At 45.4% G+C, this 26,640-nt stretch overlaps 1 protein-coding gene across 1 annotated transcript in view; it reads left to right on the forward strand.

The window, feature by feature from the left end:
* LOC125519045 (uncharacterized) overlaps positions 1 to 26,197 on the forward strand; it is a 57,794-nt gene extending 31,597 nt beyond the window's left edge. Inside the window, exons 4-6 of the mRNA XM_087536847.1 lie at positions 25,390 to 25,560; positions 25,642 to 25,721; positions 26,149 to 26,197. Of these exons, the coding sequence (XP_087392973.1) occupies positions 25,390 to 25,560; positions 25,642 to 25,721; positions 26,149 to 26,197 (300 nt within the window). The remainder of the gene's footprint in view (positions 1 to 25,389; positions 25,561 to 25,641; positions 25,722 to 26,148) is intronic.
* Positions 26,198 to 26,640: the final 443 nt, after the last annotated feature.

Below are 26,640 nucleotides of genomic sequence, written 5' to 3' on the forward strand. Positions count from 1 at the left end.
AACGAGCTAGTCAAGTAGAGGCATACTAGTGACACTCTGTTTGTCTATGTATTCACACATGTATTATGTTTCTGGTTAATACAATTCTAGCATGAATAATAAAAATTTATCATGATATAAGGAAATAAATAATGACTTTATTATTGCCTCTAGGGCATATTTCCTTTAGTCTCCCACTTGCACTACAGTCAATAATCTAGATTACATCGCCATGTGATTTAACACTAATAGTTCACATTACCATGTGATTAACACCCATAGTTCACATCGCCATGTGACCAACACTCAAAGGGTTTACTAGAGTCAGTAATCTAGTTCACATCGCCATGTGATTAACACCCAAAGAGTACTAAGGTGTGATCATGTTTTGCTTGTGAGAGAAGTTTAGTCAACGGGCCTGCCACATTCAGATCCGTATGTATTTTGCAAATGTCTATGTCCACAATGCTCTGCACGGAGCTACTCTAGCTAATTGCTCCCACTATGAATATGTATCTAGATCGAGACTTAGAGTCATCCAGATCGGTGTCAAAGCTTGAATCGACGTAACTCTTTACGACGAACCTTTTCTCACCTCCATAATCGAGAAACATATCTTTATTCCACTAAGGATAATTTTGACCGATGTCCAGTGATCTACTCCTAGATCACTATTGTACTCCCTTGCCAAAAACAGTGTAGGGTATACAATAGATCTGGTACACAGCATGGCATACTTTATAGAACCTATGGCTGAGGCATAGGGAATGACTTTCATTCTCTTTCTATCTTCTGCCGTGGTCGGGCTTTGATTCTTACTCAATTTCACACCTTGTAACACAGGCAAGAACTCTTTGTTTGACTGTTCCATTTTGAACTACTTCAAAATCTTGTCAAGGTATGTACTCATTGGAAAAACTTATCAAACGTCTTGATCTATCTCTATAGATCTTGATGCTTAATATGTAAGCAGCTTCACCGAGGTCTTTCTTTGAAAAACTCGTTTCAAACACTCCTTTATGCTTTGCAGAATAATTCTACATTATTTCCGATCAACAATATGTCATTCACATATACTTATCAGAAATGTTGTAGTGCTCCCACTCACTTTCTTGTAAATGCAGGCTTCACCGCAAGTCTGTATAAAACTATATTCTTTGACCAACTTATCAAAGTGTATATTCCAACTCCGAGATGCTTGCACCAGTCCATAGATGGATCGCTGGAGCTTGCATATTTTGTTAGCACTTTTAGGATTGACAAAACCTTCTGGTTGCATCATATACAACTCTTCTTTAATAAATCCATTAAAGAATGCAGTTTTGTTTATCCATTTGCCAGATTTCATAAAATGCGGCAATTGCTAACATGATTCGGACAGACTTAAGCATAGATACGAGTGAGAAACTCTCATCGTAGTCAACACCTTGAACTTGTCGAAAACCTTTTACGACAATTCTAGCTTTGTAGATAGTAACACTACTATCAGCGCCCGTATTTCTCTTGAAGATCCATTTAATCTCAATGGCTCGCCGATCACTGGGCAAGTCAATCAAAGTCCATACTTTGTTCTCATACATGGATCTCATCTCAGATTTCATGGCCTCAAGCCATTTTGTTACGATGATTCTCCACTTCACTCTCAAATTCTTTGAACTTTTCAAATGTTTCAGACTTGTGTTTCATCAAGTAGATATACTCATATCTGCTCAAATCATCTGTGAAGATCAGAAAATAATGATACCTGCCGCGAGCCTCAATATTCATCGGACCACATACATCAGTATGTATGATTTCCAACAAATCTTTTGCTCGCTCCATTGTTCCGGAGAACGGAGTCTTAGTCATCTTGCCCATGAGGCATGGTTCGCAAGCATTAACTGATTCATAATCAAGTGATTCCAAAAGCCCATCAGCATGGATTTTCTTCATGTGCTTTACACCAATATGACCTAAATGGCAGTGCCACAAATAAGTTGCACTATCATTATTAACTTTGCATCTTTTGGCTTCAATATTATAAAAATGTGTATCACCATGATCGAGATCCAACAAACCATTTTTATTGGGTGTATGACCATAGAAGGTTTTATTCATGTAAACAGAACAACAGTTATTCTCTAACTTACATGAATAACCGTATTGCAATAAACATGATCCAATCATATTCATGCTCAATGTAAACACTAAATAACATTTATTTTAGGTTTAACACTAATCCCGAAAGTATAGGGAGTGTGCGATGATGATCATATCAATCTTGGAACCATTTCCAATACACATCGTCACTTCACCCTTAACTAGTCTCTGTTCATTCTGCAACTCCTGTTTCGAGTTACTATTCTTAGCAACTGAACTAGTATCAAATACTGAGGGGTTGCTATAAACACTAGTAAAGTACACATTAATAACATGTATATCAAATATACCTATGTTCACTTTGCCATCCTTCTTATCCGCCAATTACTTGGGGTAGTTCCGCTTCCAGTGACCAGTCCCTTTGCAGTAGAAGCACTCAATTTCAGGCTTAGGTCCAGACTTGGGTTTTTCACTTGAGCAGCAACTTGCTTGTCGTTCTTCTTGAAGTTCTCCTTTCTTCCCTTTGTCCCTTTACTTGAAACTAGTGGTTTTGTTTACCATCAACACTTGATGCTTTTCTTGATTTCTACCTTCGTCGATTTCAGCATCACAAAGAGCTTGGGAATCGTTTCCGTTATCCCTTGCATATTATAGTTCATCACGAAGTTCTACTAACTTGGTGATGGTGACTAGAGAATTCTGTCAATCACTATTTTATCTGGAAGATTAACTCCCACTTGATTCAAGCGATTGTAGTACCCAGACAATCTGAGCACATGCTCACTGCTTGAGCTATTCTCCTCCATATTTTATCTATAGAACTTGTTGGAGACTTCATATCTCTCAACTCGGGTATTTGCTTGAAATATAAACTTCAACTTCTGGAACATCTCATATGGTCCATGATGTTCAAAACGTCTTTGAAGTCCCGATTCTAAGCCGTTTAAGCATGGTGCACTAAACTATCAAGTAGTCATCATATTGAGCTAGCCAAGCGTTCATAACATCTGCATCTGCTCCTGCAATAGGTTTGTCACCTAGCGGTGCATCAAGGACATAATTCTTCTATGCAGCAATGAGGATAAACCTCAGATCACGGATCCAATCCGCATCATTGCTACTAACATCTTTCAACTTAGTTTTCTCTAGGAACATATCAAAAATAAAACATGGGAGCTAAACGCGAGCTATTGATCTACAACATAGATATGCTAATACTACCAGGACTAAGTTCATGATAAATTTAAGTTCAATTAATCATATTACTTAAGAACTCCCACTTAGATAGACATCCCTCTAATCCTCTAAGTGATCACGTGATCCATATCAACTAAACCATGTCCGATCATCACGTGAGATGGAGTAGTTTCAATGGTGAACATCACTATGTTGATCATATCTACTATATGATTCATGCTCGACCTTTCGGTCTCAGTGTTCCGAGGCCATATCTGTTATATGCTAGGCTCATCAAGTTTAACCTGAGTATTCCGCGTGTGTAACTGTTTTGCACCCGTTGTATTTGAACGTAGAGCCTATCACACCCGATCATCACGTGGTGTCTCAGCACGAAGAACTTTCGCAATAGTGCATACTCAGGGAGAACACTTGTACCTTGATAATTAGTGAGAGATCATCTTATAAAGCTACCGTCTAACTAAGCAAAATAAGATGTATAAAAGATAAACATCACATGCAATCAAAATATGTGACATGATACGGCCATCATCATCTTGTGCCTTTGATCTCCATCTCCAAAGCATCGTCATGATTTCCATCGTCACCGGCATGACACCATGATCTCCATCATCTTGATCTATATCAATGTGTTGTCACATGGTCGTCTCACCAACAATTGCTCTTGCAACTATTGCTATCGCATAGCGATAAAGTAAAGCAATTATTTGGCACTTGCATCTTATGCAATAGAGAGACAATCATAATGCTTTTGCCAGTTGCCGATAACTTCACAAAACATGATCATCTTATACAACAACTTATATCTCATCACGTCTTGACCATATCACATCACAACATGCCCTACAAAAACAAGTTAGACGTCCTCTACTTTGTTGTTGCAAGTTTTACGTGGCTGCTACGGGCTGAGCAAGAACCGTTCTTACCTACGCATCAAAACCACAACGATAGTTTGTCAAGTTGGTGTTGTTTTAACCTTCGCAAGGACCAGGCGTAGACACACTCGGTTCAACTAAAGTTGGAGAAACTGACACCCGCTAGTCACCTGTGTGCATAGCACGGCGGTAAAACCAGTCTCGCGTAAGCGTACGCGTAATGTCGGTCCGGGCCACTTCATCCAACAATACCGCGGAACCAAAGTATGACATGCTGGTAAGCAGTATGACTTATATCGCCCACAACTCACTTGTGTTCTACTCGTGCATATGACATCTACACATAAAACCAGGCACGGATGCCACTAATGGGGAACGTAGTAATTTCAAAAAAATTCCTACGCACAAGCAGGATCATGGTGATGCATAGCAACGAGAGGGGAGAGTGTTGTCTACGTACCCCCGTAGACTGTTCGCGGAAGCGTTATATCAACACGGTTGATTTAGTCGTACGTCTTCACGATCCGACCGATCCAAGTACCGAAAGCACGGCACCTCCGAGTTCTGCACACGTTCGGCTCGGTGACGTCCTCGCCTTCTCGATCCAGCAAGAGGGGCGAAGTAGTAAATGAGTTCCGGAAGCACGACGGCGTGGTGACGGTGTTGGTGAAGAACAATTTTCACAGGGCTTCGCCTAAGCACTACGAAAATTATGACGGAGGATAAACTAGAGGGGACGGGGTTTCCGGCACATGGCTTGGTGTTTCTTGATGTGTCTTTGGTGCTAGCCCTGCCCCTCTATTTATATGTTGAGCCCTGGGGTCGAAACTTGGAGCAAAAGCCTCCTCAAAGTCGATTTTGCCCGAAAGGCAAGAGTCCCACTCGGACTCCAGGACCAAACACCACAATCCTAGGCGTCTGGCACAGATGCCATGGGCCTCGGCGTCTGGCCCAGGGCCAGACGCCAGGGTCTCCGGCGTTTGGCCCCCCGGCCTCCGTGAAACTCCTTTTGCACCGACTTATAGCCCCATGGGCCTGACCCCTTGGCCAAACCATATCATCCAATATATGAATCTTTACCTCCGGACCATTCTGGAGGTCCTCGTCATGTCCGTGATCTCATCCGGTACTCCGAACAACATTCAGTCACCAACATACATAACTCATATAATACTATATCGTCAACGAACGTTAAGCGTGCGAACCCTACAGGTTCGAGAACTATGTAGACATGACCGAGACACCTCTCTGGTTAATAACCAATAGCAGGACCTGGATGCCCATATTGGATCCTACATATTCTACGAAGATCTTTATCGGTCAGACCGCATAACAACATACGTTGTTCCCTTTGTCATCGGTATGTTACTTGCCCGAGATTCGATCGTCGGTATCTCAATACCTAGTTCAATCTTGTTACCGGCAAATCTCTTTACTCGTTCCGTAATACATCATCTGCAACTAACTCATTAGTTGCAATGCTTGCAAGGCTTATAGTGATGTGCATTACCGAGTGGGCCCAGAGATACCTCTCCGACAACCGGAGTGACAAATCCTAATCTCGAAATATGCCAACCCAACAAGTACCTTCGGAGACACCTGTAGAGCACCTTTATAATCACCCAGTTACGTTGTGACGTTTGGTGGCACACAAAGTGTTCCTCCGGTAAACGGGAGTTGCATAATCTCATAGTCATAGGAACATGTATAAGTCATGAAGAAAGCAATAGCAACAAACTAAACGATCAAGTGATAAGCTAACGGAATGGGTCAAGTCAATCACATCATTCTCCTAATGATGTGATACCGTTAATCAAATGACAACTCATGTCTATGGTTAGGAAACATAACCATCTTTGATCAACGAGCTAGTCAAGTAGAGGCATACTAGTGACACTCTGTTTGTCTATGTATTCACACATGTATTATGTTTCCGGTTAATACAATTCTAGCATGAATAATAAACATTTATCATGATATAAGGAAATAAATAATAACTTTATTATTGCCTCTAGGGAATATTTCCTTCACATCTTATATGCTCCATGGCATTCAAAACGTTTTTGAAGTCCCGTTTCTAAGCGGTAAAGCATGGTGCACTAAACTATCAAGTAGTCATCATACCGAGCTTGTCAAACGTTCATAACGTCTACATCTTCTCCTGCAATAGGTCTGTCACCTAGCGATGCATCAAGGACATAATTCTTCTATGCAAGAATGAGGATAATCCTCAGATCACGGACCTAGTCCGCATCATTGCTACTATCATCTTTCAACATAGTTTTTCTCTAGGAACATATCAAAAATAGACGGGGAGCTACATCGCGAGCTGTTGATCTACAACATAGTTATGCAAATACTACCAGGACTAAGTTCATGATAAATTAAAGTTCAATTGATCATATTACTTAAGAACTCCCACTTAGATAGACATCCCTCTAGTCATCTAAATGATCGTGTGATCCAAATCAACTAAACCATGTCCGATCATCACGTGAGATGGAGTAGTTTTCAATGGTGAACATCACTATGTTGATCATATCTACTATATGATTCACGCTCGACCTCTCGGTCTCCAGTGTTCCAAGGCCATATCTGCATATGCTAGGCTCGTCAAGTTTAACCCGAGTATTCTGCGTGTGCAAAACTAGCTTGCACCTGTTGTATGTGAACGTAGAGTTTATCACACCCGATCATCACATGGTGTCTCGGCATGAAGAACTGTCGCAATGGTGCATCTCAGGGAGAACACTTATACCTTGAAATTTAGTGAGGGATCATCTTATAATGCTACCGACGTACTAAGCAAAATAAGATGAATAAAAGATAAACATCACATGCAATCAAAATATGTGACATGATATGGCCATCATCATCTTGTGCATTTGATCTTCATCTCCAAAGTACTGTCATGATCTCCATCATCACCGGCATGACACCATGATCTCCATCATCTTGATCTCTATCAACGTGTCGTCACATGGTCGTCTCGCCAACTATTTCTTTTGCAACTATTGCTATGTATAGTGATAAAGTAAAGCAATTATATCGCGCTTGCATCTTATGCAATAAAGAGACAACCATAAGGCTCCTGCCAGTTGCCGGTAACTTCAACAAAACATGATCATCTCATACAACAAATTATATCTCATCACGTCTTGACCATATCATATCACAACATGCCCTGCAAAAGCAAGTTAGACGTCCTCTACTTTGTTGTTGCAAGTTTTACGTGGCTGCTACGAGCTGAGCAAGAACCGTTCTTACCTACGCATCAGAAAACCACAACGCGGTATGGTGATTGCTTTTTGATCTTCAGAAAGAACCCTGTTCATTGAATCCGATTCAACTAAAGTTGGAGAAACTGTCACCCACCAGCCACCTGTGTGCGAAGCACGTTGGTAGAACCAGTCTCGCGTAAGCGTACGCGTAATGTCGATCTGAGCCGCTTCATCCAACAATACTGTTGAATCAAGAATCAACTAGTGATAGCAAGCAATATTTATATACCCACGCTCACAACTCCTTTGTGTTCTACTTGTGCATATAACATCTATGCATAGAACTGGCTCAGATGCCACTGTTGGGGAACGTAGTAATTTCAAAAATTTCCTACGCACACGCAAGATCATGGTGATGCATAGGTACAAGAGGGGAGAGTGTTGTCTACGAACCCTCGTAGACCGTAAGCGGAAGCATTATGACAACGCGGTTGATGTAGTCGTACGTCTTCACGATCGACCGATCCTAGTACCGAAAGTATGGCACCTCCGCGATCTGCACACGTTCGGCTCGATGACATCCCATGAACTCTCGATCCAGCTGAGTGTCGAGGGAGAGCTTTGTCAGCACGACAGTGTGATGACGGTGATGATGGTGCTACCATCACAGGGCCGTCGCCTAAGCACTACGATGATATGACTGAGGTGGATTATGGTGGAGGGGGCACCGCACACGGCTAAGGGATCAATGATCAACTTGTGTGTCTATGGGTGCCCCCTGGCCACGTATATAAATGATGGAGGGAGGAGGAGGCCGGCCCTCATAATGCACGCCCAAAGTGTGGAGTCCTACTAGGACTCCCTAGTCCTAGTAGGATTCCACCTCCCATATGGAATAGGAAAAAGGGAAGGGAGAAGGAGAGGGAAGGAAGGGGACGCCCCCTTTCCCTAGTCCAATTCGGACCAGTCCGTGGGGAAGGGGCGCGGCCACCCTTGAGGCCTTTCTCTCCTTTCCTGTATGGCCCATTAAGGCCCAATACGAATTCCCGTAACCCTCTGGTACTCCGAAAAATAACCGAATCACTCAAAACCTTTCCGATGTCCGAATATAGCCTTCCAATATATCGATCCTTATGTCTCGACCATTTCGAGACTCCTCGTTATGTCCCCGATCTCATCCGGGACTCCAAACTACCTTCGGTACATCAAAACACATAAACTCATAATACCGATCGTCATCAAACGTTAAGCGTGCGGACCCTACAGGTTCGAGAACTATGTAGACATGACCGAGACATGTCTCCGGTCAATTGCCAATAGCGGAACCTGGCTGTTTATATTGGCTCCCACATATTCTACGAAGATCTTTATCGATCAAACTGCATAACGATATACGTTGTTCCCTTTGTCATCGGTATGTTACTTGCCCAAGATTCGATCGTCTGTATCTCAATACCTAGTTCAATCTCGTTACCGGCAAGTCTCTTTACTCGTTCCGTAATGCATCATCCTGCAACTAACTCATTAATCACATTGCTTGCAAGGCTTATATTGATGTGCAATACCGAGAGGGCCCAGAGATACCTCTCCGACAATCGGAGTGACAAATCCTAATCTCGATCTATGCCAACTCAACAAACACCATCGGAGACACCTGTAGAGCACCTTTATAATCACCCAGTTACATTGTGACGTTTGGTAGCACACAAAGTGTTCCTCCGGTATTCAGGAGTTGCATAATCTCATAGTCTGAGGAACATGTATAAGTCATGAAGAAAGCAGTAGCATTGAAACTGTAACGATCATAATGCTAAGCTAACGAATGGGTCTTGTCCATCACATCATTCTCCTAATGATGTGATCCCGCTCGTCAAATGACAACACATGTCTATGGTTAGGAAACATAACCATCTTTGATAAATGAACTAGTCAAGTAGAGGCATACTAGGGACACTTTGTTTGTCTATGTATTCACACATGTACTAAGTTTCCGGTTAATACAATTCTAGCATGAATAATAAACATTTATCATGATATAAGAAAATATAAATAACAACTTTATTATTGCCTCTAGGGCATATTTCCTTCACTGCGTGCGTTTGAACCAGATGTGTGCCGACGCTGGGCTGGAGCTCGTTGCGCCGAGTTTGAGGCCGGGGCGGACTGGGTATGAGGCCCAATTCGTTACCCAGAGGCCATACGCGAGCACCATGGCCCATGGGCCTTTGCATGTGCCGGTGTTGGACTCTGTGTCCTCCCATGCACGTACTACAATCGCGATCAACAAGATCGCTAGGCCGGGGTTTCCTAAACTGCTTCAGGGTCGCGCTAAGAGGATCCCTCTGCTTTGATCGATCGCATCGGTGATCATGGCGAGTCGTGGGAGGGGATTGCCGCCGCCGCACAAACCTGCGCCCCCATCGCAAAAGCCGCCGCCTCCGACGTCGAAGCCTGCCCCGCCACCGCCGGCCAGGGCCGCGCCTCCGCCCAAGGCTGCACCGCCCCTGGCCAAGGCCGCGCCGGTCAAGGCCGCGCCACCGCCCGCTAGGACTGGCCCGTCTCCGTCCGGGCTTCCTTAGCACCGGTCGCCTCAGCCTCCGCAGCATGTCCAGCAACAGCAGCATCAAGTGCAACAGCAGCAGGTGGTGCGGGACGGCCGACCAAGGGCACCGGACGCGGCTTGTCCTATGAGAGGTCGAGGGGCCGACCCTGCCATAGTTGCTGGTGGCGGGTATGCTGGCCGGGATCCTCAGCGTGGGCGTTGGGGCGATGATGGGTACGATGTCTACGGGGAAGGCCAACATCGTGGTTCCTCGTCGACGGGAGGCGGACGTGGGTATGCTTGGCAGAGTGATGGGACCGCAGAAAAACCTTTTTACGGTCCCTCTGGAGGCTTTGTTGAGGGAGTATCTGGCCCAGATTACCGGTAGAAAGGCGGCTATAGAGGTCATCGTGGTGGTCGCGATGGTCGGAACCATTATCGCCAACCTCCACCGCCTGTCGTTGTGGAGCCGACGGTGTCCTCGGAGGTGGTTGTTTCTGGACAGACGCCAGATTTGTTTGGACAGGTTATGGAGGCGGTGACGGCACTGGCTAACGCTGACGTACTTGTGACTGAGCCTGTGCCTATAGGAGCAGCCGGTGCCGCCGACAAGTCTGATGCGGATAAAGCTTCCAAGTGGGCACAAAAAAAGGAAAAGATGTTGTGCTACCGTTGTGGAGAGGGGGCACTTTATTGCTGAGTGCGTGACTGAGTTATGTGATACATGTCTCAAGCCAGCGCATGACACGGGGGAGTGCCCAATTCTACGTGATCAGTTGCCGAGTATTACCATCTATGGAGTCTATTGTGCTGAGCTAATGTTCTTTGAGTCTTCTAGCGCGAGGGAGATACCAGAGGATCCCCTGAGCACAACCACGGGGATTGTAAAGGTCACGAAGGGTGATGTGTCTGAGGCGCAGATTATCACAGGCTCAGTGAGTTAGCTCCAGGTGATTTTCAGTGGGAGCTCTCTCCTCTCGAGGCCAACTCGTATAAGGTTGATTTCCCTACAACAGAGGACTTGGAGCGTCTTCTGAGCGTTGGGTTGTGTAGAGTTCCTGGCACACAGTGCATCCTCGGGTTCCATGAGTGGAAGAGAGTTGAGCCGCAGGGCAAGCCCCTCACTCAGGTTTGGTTGCAATTCTCAGGTGCTCCATCCAAGCCGCTTCAGGATGCTCGGGTTGCTGCTAGCTTGGGGATTCTGGTCGAGAAAACTGAGAAGGTGGACATGGCCTTCACCCGAGCTAATGGGGTGGCCTGATTGTTGGTGAGTGTTCTCGATATCGAGTTCATGCCTAACGTGGTTAAGTGGACTTATAGGGGTCAGGTATTTAACCTTGAGATCGAGTTTGAGGATACAGATCTTTTTGCTGAGGCTTTGGCTGGGACGGATGTGAATATGCATGATAGGAATGATGGATCAGGTCACACGGAAGCGCGAGGGGATGATGTTGGGCATGAGTCATCCAACGGCCCGAGTGCTACATCGCAGACGCCTGGGACTGGGGCTGCTTCTTCGGCTACGGTGCCGATGAACACTCTGAGATTCGGTTCATTCAAGCCAGCTTCTACTCCTCCTAGGTTATGGAGCGGTCGAGTGGAGTCTGATAGCATGCTAGAGTGCACGCTTCCTCCCTTGGATTTTCTTGTGGCTGATGGTCCTGTTGATGGGAGCATGGAGACGTCTGCTCCTCTGATGACGTCGGTCGAGGGGGGGAGGACCGTGGGCAGGTGGCCCCTCGCTCCCCTTCTCCATTGACATCGATCGAGGGGGGAGGATCATGGGTAGGTGGCCCCTCGTCCCCCTTCTCATTCCGATGATTTGCCACAGATGAGGACTACGTCGAAGGTGTCTATGGTGTCGATCGGCGACATGAATGCTTTGGGTGGGGGCCTGGGCAGGAGGCCTCGACCCCCTCCTCTCCTGCAGTGGTAGGGCGAGGGACGCGGCAGGAGGCCTCGGTTCCTTTCTCTCCTGCAGTTATCAGGGCGGCCGCGCCTGCGGTGTCTGCTGGGGGGCGTGGGCAGGTGGCCCAGAGCTCTCCTCCCCCGCAGTTGCTGGTGCCGGTTCCTGCGTCTCTTAGCGCCTCTCTGGGTGATATAGCCTGGCCACGCGTTGGGGGTGGGGCTGGAGGCCTCGTCCCTAACAGGGCCACTCGGGAGGAGGTCATCGTGTTGGGGAACGTTGCAGAAAACAAAAAATTTCCTACGGTTTCACCAAGATCCATCTATGAGTTCATCTATCAATGAGTGATCGGATGCATCTACATACCTTTGTAGATCGCGAGCGGAAGCGTTCAAAGAACGGGGATGAGGTAGTCGAACACGACGTGATCCAAATCACCGGAGATCCTAGCACCGAACGGACGGCACCTCCGCGTTCAACACACGTACGGTCAGCGTAACGTCTCCTTCTTGATCCAGCAAGAGGGAAGGAGAGGTTGAGGAATATGGCTCCAGCAGCAGCACGACGGCGTGGTGGTGATGGAGCTGCAGTACTCCGTCAGGGCTTCGCCAAGCACTATGGAGGAGGAGGAGGTGTTGGAGAGGGAGAGGGAGGCACCAAAGGCGTGGATGAAAAGCCCTCCTTCCCCCACTATATATAGGAGGGCCAAGGGGGGCGCCGGCCCTAGGAGATCCAATCTCCTAGGGGGCGGCGGCCAAGGGAGGTTTCCCTCCCCCCCCCAAGGCACCTAGGAGGTGCCTTCCACTAGTGGGACTCTTCCCTTTTGTGAACCCTAGGCGCATGGGCCTCTTGGGGCTGGTGCCCTTGGCCCATGTAGGCCAAGGCGCACCCCCTACAGCCATGTGGCCCCCCGGGGCAGGTGGCCCCACCCGGTGGACCCCCGGGACCCTTCCGGTGGTCCCGGTACAATATCGATGACCCCAAAACTTGTCCCGATGGCCGAAACAGGACTTCCCATATATAAATCTTTACCTCCGGACCATTCCGGAACTCCTCGTGACGTCCGGGATCTCATCCGGGACTCCGAACAACATTCGGGTTACTGCATATACATATCCCTACAACCCTAGCGTCACCGAACCTTAAGTGTGTAGACCCTACGGGTTCGGGACACATGTAGACATGACCGAGATCGCTCTCCGGTCAATAACCAACAGCGGGATCTGGATACCCATGTTGGCTCCCACATGCTCCTCGATGATCTCATCGGATGAACCACGATGTCGAGGATTCAAGCAACCCCGTATACAATTCCCTTTGTCAATCGGTATGTTACTTGCCCGAGATTCGATCGTCGGTATCCCAATACCTCGTTCAATCTCGTTACCGGCAAGTCACTTTACTCGTACCGTAATGCATGATCCCGTGACCAGACACTTGGTCACTTTGAGCTCATTGTGATGATGCATTACCGAGTGGGCCCAGTGATACCTCTCCGTCATACGGAGTGACAAATCCCAGTCTTGATCCGTGTCAAACCAACAGACACTTTCGGAGATACCCGTAGTATACCTTTATAGTCACCCAGTTACATTGTGACGTTTGGTATACCCAAAGCACTCCTACGGTATCCGGGAGTTACACGATCTCATGGTCTAAGGAAAAGATACTTGACATTGGAAAACTCTAGCAAACGAACTATACGATCTTATGCTATGTTTAGGATTGGGTCTTGTCCATCACATCATTCTCCTAATGATGTGATCCCGTTATCAATGACATCCAATGTCCATAGTCAGGAAACCATGACTATCTGTTGATCAACGAGCTAGTCAACTAGAGGCTTACTAGGGACGTGTTGGTGTCTATTATTCACACATGTATTACGATTTCCGGATAACACAATTATAGCATGAATAAAGACAATTATCATGAACAAGGAAATATAATAATAATGCTTTTATTATTGCCTCTAGGGCATATTTCCAACAGTCTCCCACTTGCACTAGAGTCAATAATCTAGTTACATTGTGATGAATCGAACACCCATGGAATTCTAGTGTTGATCATGTTTTGCTCTAGGGAGAGGTTTAGTCAACGGATCCGCTACATTCAGGTCCGTATGTACTTTACAAATCTCTATGTCTCCATCTTGAACATTTTCACAAATGGAGTTGAAGCGACGCTTGATGTGCCTTGTCTTCTTGTGAAACCTGGGCTCCTTGTCAAGAGCAATAGCTCCAGTGTTGTCACAGAAGAGCTTGATCGGCCCCGACGCATTGGGTATGACTCCTAGGTCGGTGATGAACTCCTTCACCCAAACTGCTTCATGCGCTGCCTCTGAGGCTGCCATGTACTCCGCTTCACATGTATATCCCGCCGCGACGCTCTGCTTGCAACTGCACCAGCTTACTGCCCCACCATTCAAAATATACACGTATCCGGTTTGTGACTTTGAGTCATCCAGATCTGTGTCGAAGCTAGCGTCGACGTAACCCTTTACGACGAGCTCTTCGTCACCTCCATAAACGAGAAACATTTCCTTAGTCCTTTTCAGGTACTTCAGGATATTCTTGACCGCTGTCCAGTGTTCCTTGCCGGGATTACTTTGGTACCTTCCTGCCAAACTTACGGCAAGGTTTACATCAGGTCTGGTACACAGCATGGCATACATAATAGAACCTATGGCTGAGGCATAGGGGATGACGCTCATCTCTTCTATATCTTCTGCCGTGGTCGGACATTGAGCTGAGCTCAATTTCACACCTTGCAACACAGGCAAGAACCCCTTCTTAGACTGATTCATATTGAACTTCTTCAATATCTTATCAAGGTATGTGCTTTGTGAAAGACCTATGAGGCGTCTTGATCTATCTCTATAGATCTTGATGCCTAATATATAAGCAGCTTCTCCAAGGTCCTTCATTGAAAAACTCTTATTCAAGTAGGCCTTGATGTTGTCCAAGAGTTCTATATCATTTCCCATCAAAAGTATGTCATCTACATATAGTATGAGAAATGCTACAGAGCTCCCACTCACTTTCTTGTAAACGCGGGCTTCTCCATAAGTCTGCGTAAACCCAAACGCTTTGATCATCTCATCAAAGTGAATGTTCCAACTCCGAGATGCTTGCACCAGCCCATAAATCGAGCGTTGGAGCTTGCACACCTTGTTAGCATTCTTAGGATCGACAAAACCTTCCGGCTGCATCATATACAATTCTTCCTTAAGGAAACCATTAAGGAATGCCGTTTTGACGTCCATTTGCCATATTTCATAATCGTAGAATGCGGCAATTGCTAACATGATTCGGACGGACTTTAGCTTCGCTACCGGTGAGAAAGTCTCATCGTAGTCTTGTCGATAACCCTTAGCGACAAGCCTAGCTTTATAGATGGTCACATTACCATCCGCGTCTGTCTTCTTCTTAAAGATCCATTTATTTTCTATGGCTCGCCGTTCAATGGGCAAGTCAGTCAAAGTCCATACTTCGTTTTCATACATGGATCCTATCTCGGATTTCATGGCTTCTAGCCATTTGTCGAAATCCGGTTCCGCCATCGCTTCTTCATAGTTCGAAGGTTCACCATTGTCTAACAACATGATTTCCAAGACAGGGTTGCCGTACCACTCTGGTGCGGAACGTGTCCTTGTGGACCTTCGAATTTCAGTAGGAGCTTGATCAGAAGCATCTTGATCATCATCAATAACTTCCTCTCTAATTGGTGCAGGCACCTCAGGAACATTTTCTTGAGTTGTGCCATTTTCCGGTTCAAGAGGTAACACTTCATCAAGTTCTACTTTCCTCCCACTTACTTATTTTGAGAGAAACTCCTTCTCTAGAAAGGATCCATTCTTGGCAACAAAGATCTTGCCTTCGGATCTGAGGTAGAAGGTATACCCAACAGTTTCTTTAGGGTATCCTATGAAGACGCATTTTTCCGACTTGGGTTCGAGCTTTTCAGGTTGAAGTTTCTTGACATAAGCATCGCATCCCCAAACTTTTAGAAACGACAGCTTAGGTTTCTTCCCAAACCATAATTCAAATGGTGTCGTCTCAACGGATTTCGACGGAGCCCTATTTAAAGTGAATGCGGCAATCTCTAAAGCATAGCCCCAAAAAGATAGCGGTAAATCGGTAAGAGACATCATAGCTCGTACCATATCTAATAGAGTGCGATTACGATGTTCGGACACACCATTACGCTGAGGTGTTCCAGGCGGCGTGAGTTGTGAAACTATTCCACATTTTCTTAAGTGTGTGCCAAATTCTTGACTCAAGTATTCTCCTCCACGATCTGATCGTAGAAACTTGATTTTCATGTCACGTTGATTCTCAACCTCACTCTGAAATTCCATGAACTTTTCAAAGGTTTCAGACTTGTGTTTCATTAAGTAGATATACCCATATCTACTCAAATCATCAGTGAGGGTGAGAACATAACGATAGCCACCACGAGCCTCAACACTCATTGGACCGCACACATCAGTATGTATGATTTCCAATAAGTTGGTTGCTCGCTCCATTGTTCCTGAGAACGGAGTCTTGGTCATCTTACCCATGAGGCATGGTTCGCACGTGTCAAATGATTTGTAATCAAGAGACTCTAAAAGTCCATCTGCATGGAGCTTCTTCATGCGTTTGACACCTATGTGACCAAGGCGGCAGTGCCACAAGTATGTGGGACTATCATTATCAACCTTACATCTTTTGGTACTCACACTATGAATATGTGTAGCATTACGCTCGAGATTAATTAAGAATAAACCATTCACCATAGGAGCATGACCATAAAACATATCTCTCATATAAATAGAACAACCATTATTCTCGGATTTAAATGAGTAGCCATCTCGAATTAAACGAGATCCCGATACAATGTTCATGCTCAAAGCTGGCACTAAATAACAATTATTAAGGTTTAAAACTAATCCCGAAGGTAAATGTAGAGGTAGCGTACCGACGACGATCACATTGACCTTGGAACCATTCCCGACGCGCATCGTCACCTCGTCCTTTGCCAGTCTCCGCTTATTCCGCAGCCCCTGCTTTGAGTTACAAATGTGAGCAACTGCACCGGTATCAAATACCCAGGAGCTACTACGGGTACTAGTAAGGTACACATCAATTACATGTATATCATATATACCTTTTGTTTTGCCGGCCTTCTTGTCCGCTAAGTATTTGGGGCAGTTCCGCTTCCAGTGGCCACTTCCCTTGCAATAAAAGCACTCAGTCTCGGGCTTGGGTCCATTCTTTGGCTTCTTCCCGGCAGCTTGCTTGCCGGGCGCGGCAACTCCCTTGCCGTCCTTCTTGAAGGCTTTCTTACCCTTGCCCTTCTTGAACTTAGTGGTTTTATTCACCATCAACACTTGATGTTCCTTTTTGACTTCTACCTCTGCTGATTTCAGCATTGCAAATACCTCAGGAATGGTCTTTTCCATCCCCTGCATATTGAAGTTCATCACAAAGCTCTTGTAGCTCGGTGGAAGCGACTGGAGGATTCTGTCAATGACCGCATCATCCGGGAGATTAACTCCCAGCTGAGTCAAGCGGTTATGTAACCCAGACATAGTGAGTATGTGCTCACTGACAGAACTATTTTCCTCCATCTTACAGCTAAAGAATTTGTCGGAGACTTCATATCTCTCGACCCGGGCATGAGCTTGGAAAACCATTTTCAGCTCTTCGAACATCTCATATGCTCCATGTCTCTCAAAACGCTTTTGGAGCCCCGGCTCTAGGCTGTAAAGCATGCCGCACTGAACGAGGGAGTAGTCATCGGTACGTGCCTGCCAAGCGTTCATAACGTCTTGTTCTGCAGGGAGAACAGGTGCGTCACCCAGTGGTGCTTGTAGGACATAATCTTTCTTGGCAGCTATGAGGATGATCCTCAGGTTCCGGACCCAGTCCGTATAGTTGCTGCCATCGTCTTTCAGCTTGGTTTTCTCTAGGAACGCGTTGAAGTTGAGGACTACGTTGGCCATTTGATCTACAAGACATATTGTAAAGATTTTAGACTAAGTTCATGATAATTAAGTTCATCTAATCAAATTATTCAATGAACTCCCACTTAGATAGACATCCCTCTTCTAGTCATCTAAGTATAACATGATCCGAGTCAACTAGGCCGTGTCCGATCATCACGTGAGACGGACTAGTCAACGTCGGTGAACATCTTCATGTTGATCGTATCTTCTATACGACTCATGCTCGACCTTTCGGTCTTCTGTGTTCCGAGGCCATGTCTATACACATGCTAGGCTCGTCAAGTCAACCTAAGTGTTTGCATGTGTAAATCTGTCTTACACCCGTTGTATGTGAACGTTTGAATCAAACACCCGATCATCACGTGGTGCATTGAAACAACGAACTGTTGCAACGGTGCACAGTTAGGGGGAACACTTTCTTGAAATTATTATGAGGGATCATCTTATTTACTACCGTCGTTCTAAGTAAACAAGATGCAAAACATGATAAACATCAAATGCAATCAAATAATAATAGTGACATGATATGGCCAATATCACATAGCTCCTTTGATCTCCATCTTGGGGCTCCATGATCATCTTGTCACCGGCATGACACCATGATCTCCATCATCATGATCTCCATCATTGTGTCTCCATGAAGTTGCTCGCCAACTATTACTTCTACTACTATGGCTAACGCGTTTAGCAATAAAGTAAAGTAATTTACATGGCGTTTCTCAATGACACGCGGGTCATACAAAAAATAAAGACAACTCCTATGGCTCCTGCCGGTTGTCATACTCATCGACATGCAAGTCGTGATTCCTATTACAATAGCATGAACAACTCATACATCACATATATATCATTCATCATTCATCACAACTTTGGCCATATCATATCACAAAGCACTTGCTGCAAAAACAAGTTAGACGTCCTCTAATTGTTGTTGCAAGTTTTACGTGGCTGAAGTAGGGTTCTAGCAAGAACGTTTTCTTACCTACGTGAAAGCCACAACGTGATTTGTCAACTTCTATTTACCCTTCATAAGGACCCTTTTCATCGAATCCGCTCCAACTAAAGTAGGAGAGACAGACACCCGCCAGCCACCTTATGCAACTAGTGCATGTTAGTCGGTGGAACCGGTCTCACGTAAGCGTACGTGTAAGGTTGGTCCGGGCCGCTTCATCCCACAATACCACTGAAGCAAGATAAGACTAGTAACGGCAAGAAAGTTGACAACATCTACGCCCACAACAAATTGTGTTCTACTCGCGCAAGAGAACTACGCATAGACCTAGCTCATGATGCCACTGTTGGGGAACGTTGCAGAAAACAAAAAAATTCCTACGGTTTCACCAAGATCCATCTATGAGTTCATCTAGCAACGAGTGATCGGATGCATCTACATACCTTTGTAGATCGCGAGCGGAAGCGTTCAAAGAACGGGGATGAGGTAGTCGAACACGACGTGATCCAAATCACCGGAGATCCTAGCACCGAACGGACGGCACCTCCACGTTCAACACACGTACGGTCAGCGTAACGTCTCCTTCTTCTTGATCCAGCAAGAGGGAAGGAGAGGTTGAGGAAGATGGCTCCAGCAGCAGCACGACGGCGTGGTGGTGATGGAGCTGCAGTACTCCGTCAGGGCTTCGCCAAGCACTATGGAGGAGGAGGTGTTGGAGAGGGAGAGGGAGGCACCAAAGGCGTGGATGAAAAGCCCTCCTTCCCCCACTATATATAGGAGGGCCAGGGGGGCGCCGGCCCTAGGAGATCCAATCTCCTAGGGGGCGGCGGCCAAGGGAGGTTTCCCTCCCCCCCAAGGCACCTAGGAGGTGCCTTCCACTAGTGGGACTCTTCCCTTTTGTGAACCCTAGGCACATGGGCCTCTTGGGGCTGGTGCCCTTGGCCCATGTAGGCCAAGGCGCACCCCCTACAGCCCATGTGGCCCCCCGGGGCAGGTGGCCCCACCCGGTGGACCCCCGGGACCCTTCCAGTGGTCCCGGTACAATACCGATGACCCCAAAACTTGTCCCGATGGCCGAAACAGGACTTCCCATATATAAATCTTTACCTCCGGACCATTCCGGAACTCCTCATGACGTCCGGGATCTCATCCGGGACTCCAAACAACATTCGGGTTACTGCATATACATATCCCTACAACCCTAGCGTCATCGAACCTTAAGTGTGTAGACCCTACGGGTTCGGGAGACATGTAGACATGACCGAGATCGCTCTCCGGTCAATAACCAACAACGGGATCTGGATACCCATGTTGGCTCCCACATGCTCCTCGATGATCTCATCGGATGAACCACGATGTCGAGGATTCAAGCAACCCCGTATACAATTCCCTTTGTCAATCGGTATGTTACTTGCCCGAGATTCGATCGTCGGTATCCCAATACCTCGTTCAATCTCGTTACCGGCAAGTCACTTTACTCGTACCGTAATGCATGATCCCGTGACCAGACACTTGGTCACTTTGAGCTCATTGTGATGATGCATTACCGAGTGGGCCCAGTGATACCTCTCCGTCATACGGAGTGACAAATCCCAGTCTTGATCCGTGTCAAACCAACAGACACTTTCGGAGATACCCGTAGTATACCTTTATAGTCACCCAGTTACATTGTGACGTTTGGTATACCCAAAGCACTCCTACGGTATCCGGGAGTTACACGATCTCATGGTCTAAGGAAAAGATACTTGACATTGGAAAACTCTAGCAAACGAACTATACGATCTTATGCTATGTTTAGGATTGGGTCTTGTCCATCACATCATTCTCCTAATGATGTGATCCCGTTATCAATGACATCCAATGTCCATAGTCAGGAAACCATGACTATCTGTTGATCAACGAGCTAGTCAACTAGAGGCTTACTAGGGACGTGTTGGTGTCTATTATTCACACATGTATTACGATTTCCGGATAACACAATTATAGCATGAATAAAGACAATTATCATGAACAAGGAAATATAATAATAATGCTTTTATTATTGCCTCTAGGGCATATTTCCAACACATCGCGTTTGGAGGCATCCCGGATCCTGTTTCTGAGGGGCGGCGGATGAGCTCCCGTCTCCAGGACCAGCCGGATGTTGATGACATGCAGTTGAGGTGCACCAAGAGGGCGGCCAAGCTTCGCGATATTGAGGTCACTATTGGTATGTCGGTCAACACTTCCAACTCCATTCTACATTTTTCTAATGATGAAATTATCTATAATGCAAATCAGTTAGGAGTTTCACTAGGTAGTAATGATAGTGAAATATCTAATTCTGTTAATGATCTCCTGGATCTTGAAGCGGATCGCGCTTTAGATATGATTTGCAACTTAGCAGCTGTTAAACCTATGAATGATTCCGATATTGATGCGTTGGGAGTCAGGGTGTTAGATACTCTGTGTGCAGATATTGACCCATCCCTTCCTGAGACTGAAGAGGATGAGGACTCTATACCTCTTGGAGATGGTGAACCCATCGAGGATCAGAGTGTTAGGTCCATGGAACCTGGTTATGAGGATCGGGTGGAGGATCATGACAGACCTAAGCGTAAGTGGAAGCGCAAGATTTATCCAGCTTTGGCTGTGCGTAGAAGTGCTAGGATCCGTACGACCAAAAAATTCATGATGAGTTATGAGAGGATTTTTTTGGAATAGTAGAGGTCGGAGAGACTTGGCTAAAAGAAGATTTCTAGCAGATGCTTCTATTGACCATAGGTTGGATTGTATCGCCCTGTCTGAAACAGGCAGGGGTAATTTTTCCGCACAATTCCTAAATACGTTATCGGGAGGTGTCGAGTTTGATTGGCACTGCCTACCCTCGAGAGGAAGATCGGGCGGCATTTTACTTGGGGTTAGATGCGAGACTTTGGAAGTCCGTAGTGTGGTTATGGGAGATTTCGCCATCAAGTTTCGGGTCAGATCGAAGACCGATGGGTCCAATTGGGCATTGGTGGCGGTATATGGGGCCGCACAGCCAGAACTCAAACCAGATTTTTTTGGCAGATCTGGTTCGTATTTGCGGGTCTGAGCAGCTTCCAATCTTAGTTGGGGTGACTTCAATATTATTAGACGGAGAGACGAAAAGAACAATGATAATTTTGACGGCAGGTGGTCGTTCATGTTTAATACCATTATTGAAAGCTTGGATCTGAGAGAGATAGAGCTTTCTGGTAGAAAATTCACATGGGCTAATACCTTGCCAACCTCTACGTTTGAGAAGCTAGATCGTGTCCTCGCGAGTGTTGACTGGGAACCGAAGTTTCCTCTGGTAACAGTCCAGGCGTTACCACGCGGAATCTCGGACCACACCCCTTTACTGATTGACTCTGGTGAGGCAACGCATGTGGGGAATAAAAATACTTTCTCTTTCGAATTAGCGTGGTTTGAGAGAGAAGGTTTCTTCGACCTAATAGACCGGGAATGGGCTAAAGAGATAGGAGGGAGGACCTCTATTGAGAGATGGCAGAATAAGATAAGACATTTGAGAAGTTTCTTGCATGGATGGGCTAAGCATCTTAGTGGGATTTATAAGGTTGAAAAGGAAAGACTCCTTACTCTTATTCAGGCCTTAGATGTAAAAGCCGAGTCCACAATCCTAGAATCCACAGAACTTCATGCTAAAGTAGATGCGAAGATGAGATTGAAAGAACTCCTGCGAGAAGAGGAATTGAAGTGGGCATTGCGGGCTAAGGTTCGCAAAGTTGTCCAAGGGGACACCAATACTCAATTCTTTCATATGATAGCTAACGGCAAGCATAGAAAGAAAAAGAATATTTCAGCTTGAGCAAGATGAGGGGATGATCTTAGGGCAGGAAAACCTAAAATTATACATTACCAACTACTATAAGCAGTTTTTTGGGCCGCCGGAGGATAATTTTGTGTCCCTGTATGAGTCAAGGATTGAGGATGTCCCTCAACTAGCTGCGGATGAGAATGAAATTTTGACTGCACCGTTCTCGGAGAAAGAGGTGTTTGAAGCTATTTCTCAGATAAAGAACAATGAAGCTCCGGGGCCAGATGGATTCCGAGCGGAGTTTTATAAAAAATATGCTGGCATATTATTAAGGGGGATTTTCTGCTGATGTTCCATGATTTATTCTCTGGACAGCTTCAGTTGTTTCATCTAAATTTTAGAACTATTACTTTGCTTCCTAAGAAAACAGAGGCCGTGCGAATTGAGCAGTTCAGGCCGATATGCCTTCTTAATGTAAGTTTCAAAATCTTCACCAAGGTTGGGACAAATAGACTCACGCAGATTGCGCACTTTGTGGTGCAGCCGTCCCAAATTGCTTTCATGCCGGACAGAAACATCCTAGAAGGGGTTGTGGTCCTTCATGAAACACTCCATAAAATTCATATGAAAAAACTAGACGGGGTTGTTTTCAAAGTGGATTTCGAAAAGGCGTATGACAAAGTCAAATGGCCATTTCTTCAATAGGCCTTGCGTATGAAAGGTTTTGATCAAGCCTGGAGACAATAGGTAGAGTCTTTCACGCAAAAAGGGAGTGTTGGAATTAGAGTAAATGATGACATTGGTCACTATTTTCGAACACATAAAGGCATGAGACAAGGAGATTCGATGTCACCTATTATGTTCAACATTGTGGTTGACATGTTGACGATTCTAATAGGAAGGGCCAAGGATGTTGGTCAAGTAGGGAGGCTAGTACCTCATCTAGTTGATGGAGGTGTATCTGTCCTACAGTATGCCGATGATACTATCATCTTTATGGAGCATGACTTGGCTAAAGCGAGAAACATGAAGCTGGTGTTATGCTTATTTGAACAATTGATCGGATTAAAGATTAATTTCCACAAGAGCGAATTGTTCTGTTTTGGAAGAGCCAATGAGGAACAAGAGGCATATAAGCAATTGTTCGGATGTGAATTGAGGGCTTTACCTTTCACTTATTTGGGTATACCAATTCACCATCGTAAGCTAACAAACAGAGAATGGAAGAGCATTGAGGATCGTTTTGAGAAGAAACTGGGATGCTGGCAGGGCAAACTGATGTCATATGGAGGCCGTTTAATTCTCATTAATTTGGTTCTCACAAGCATGCCCATGTTTCTTCCGTCTTTTTTCGAGGTTCCAGTTGGAGTTCGGAAAAGACTTGATTTCTATCACTCCCGCTTCTTCTGGCAAAGTGATGACCTCAAGAGGAAGTATAGACTCACTAAATGGGAAATTATTTGTCGACCGAAGGACCAAGGGGGTCTCGGTATCGAAAATCTTGAGGTGAAGAACAAATGTCTTCTCAGCAAGTGGGTGTATAAGCTATCTAGTGAGACCGGGGCTACATGGGCACAGATTCTGCGTAATAAGTACCTTCATTCCAAAACTTTATTCCAGGTGACAGTGAGGCCGATGGATTCGCCTTTCTAGAAAGGACTGATGAGAGTTAAATCAGTCTTTTTTAATCGGACGAAGTTTGTTATTGGGAACGATACTTCTACGAGATTCTGGGAGGATACATGGCTAGGGGATACGCCCCTCGCGCTTCAATATCCTTCTCTCTATAGCATTGTTCAACGGAGAGATGCAACCATTGAGACAGTATGTCAGTCCACGCCTCTTAATATTCACTTCAGGAGAGCGCTAGCCGGAAACCGTTGGAAAGCTTGGCTCCATCTTGTGAGAAGATTGATGGATGTTTAACTAACTCAACGACCCGATCAGTTGTGTTGGAAGCTAACTAGGAATGGAGAGTTTACGGTTAAATCCATGTCTTTGGATGTTATTAATTCTAGCTCTATTCCTAATTCGAAACATGTTTGGCATGTCAAAATTCCCTTGAAAATTAAAGTGTTTATGTGGTTTGTACACAAACAAGTCATTTTAACTAAGGATAACTTGATAAAACGCAACTGGAATGGATCCACTAGATGTAGCTTTTGTGATCGGGATGAATTCATCAAACACCTCTTTCTTGATTGCCCCTTGCAAAAATTCTTTGGCAGTCTGTGCACATAGCCTTTAATATTACTCCTCCGAATAATATCAACATGTTATTTGGGACGTGGCTTGATGGGATTGAGCTCCAAACAGCGAGACACATTCGCGTAGGAGTATGTGCTTTACTATGGGCTATCTGGAATTGCAGAAATGATTTGGTCTTTAACAGAACAACAAATACTCATTTTTTGCAGGTTATCTTCCGAGCCACTGCGTTGATCCGTATGTGGTCGCTACTCACTCCGACGGAGGCCAGGGAGCGTTTGGTTACTGGATCTATCCAATGGGAGATGATAGCACGGGATTTTTTCAACCAGTTTGGATGGCAGTCATGTAATAGGATAGGCAATTAGTTTTCCTATCTTTATCTTGCTAGCCGGTTGTGGTTTTATTTTTGTTCTTTTGCTCTTTGTGAGCATTTTTTGTACTTTATTGAGACTTTAAGACTATCGTCGAACTATTTTGCTTGGTAATAAAGGTGGCCGTATGCATCGTTCTGATGCAGAGGCCGGGGATACCCCCTTTTCGAAAAATGTATAGATTTCTTGTTCGAGTGTTCACTTTTTTTATTCAGTTAACTAATTCAATGTGAGTTAAAAGAAACTTAGTAGCTCAATTGTCGATTTGTCTTGTGTGATGTAGGCAATGCAGCTTGATCCTGATGATGCAGTCTTGTTCTCAGACAGGAGCCTTTGTTGGCTTAACATGGGGAATGGAAGAAAGGCTTTGCTAGATGCTAATAAATGCAGAAAAATGCGGCCTCACTGGCCAAAAGCTTGTCAACGGCAGGGTGAAGCTCTGATGCTACTGAAGGTTACATAGAGGATGTGGCTGGCTGCTTTCTCTTGGTATTGCAAATTGTTTATGATTGCTCCCTTGGTCTTTTATCATCAGGACTATGAGGGTGCAAGTGAACGGCTCTTGGATGGACTCAAATTGGACCCAGTGGACAGTGATATCGAGGATGCATTACGGTAAAACCCATCTGCCTCTTTGGTTACACTAATGCCTTTTAACGACTGGCTGCCCGTGTTTCAGCACATCTCAAGCACAGTATTAGTTAAATGTTGAACACTTACGTATGCTGTAAGTACATGCATGTGACCTTGTCATGAGACTGTTGGGAACTTGTGAAGATATCGACTATAGCTACGTTCTATTTTGTGCTTGTTAGGATTTCGGAATGCCACTTTATACTGTTATCAATGCCAATGCCATCTCTTGCCATACACCAACCTACCCTGACGTATAGTAACTCCGTAATCTGCCCTTGAGTAGTATTTGACTGATATTTAGAAAGAGGCATGCATGTCATATTCACTATCAATATATACTGTCGTGCAATGGCCAGACGTAACTATGCAATTTCAAATATCTGATACTTCTCCTTGGAATATCCAGGGAAGCTATGAAGTCGTTGAGGACGTCTCGGAGCACGAAAGCCAAGTGACTATTTGGGTGTTGCAGGGAAATCAGTTGAAGACTTGAAACGGCTCAGGAGTTTCTTCATTTGCGCAGAGACTGAATTCCTTTATTAGAAAGTAAAAGTAAAGCGACGTGTCTGATGGGAGTATTGTCTACCCCTTTGCAACAGCCGTGAGTCCAGATTGAAAGAAAGAAACGCAGGTGCGACAAGCACCTGTTGCCATCAACTCTCGAGTCTTCGTATCGTCTCATGTAGGTGTGTTTCGTGGCTCTGGCCGGTACTAGTATGCTTCCTCTGACGGACTTCGTCCCTTCATTGTAGTGACGAAATTATCAGCCGTTTCTGAACTTCCAAGGATTTCCGCCTCCAGATTTTACTGAATGCTGATCAGCTGAAACTGTACAGTCCAGGCCGGCAACCGGAACCGAACAACTACAAAGTTTCGCTCTCGATTTTTTTCACTATCA

Source organism: Triticum urartu, chromosome 7A (assembly GCF_056163025.1).
Source record: "Triticum urartu cultivar PI428250 chromosome 7A, HENAU_Tu73, whole genome shotgun sequence".
In the NCBI taxonomy this organism is placed as follows: domain Eukaryota; kingdom Viridiplantae; phylum Streptophyta; class Magnoliopsida; order Poales; family Poaceae; genus Triticum; species Triticum urartu.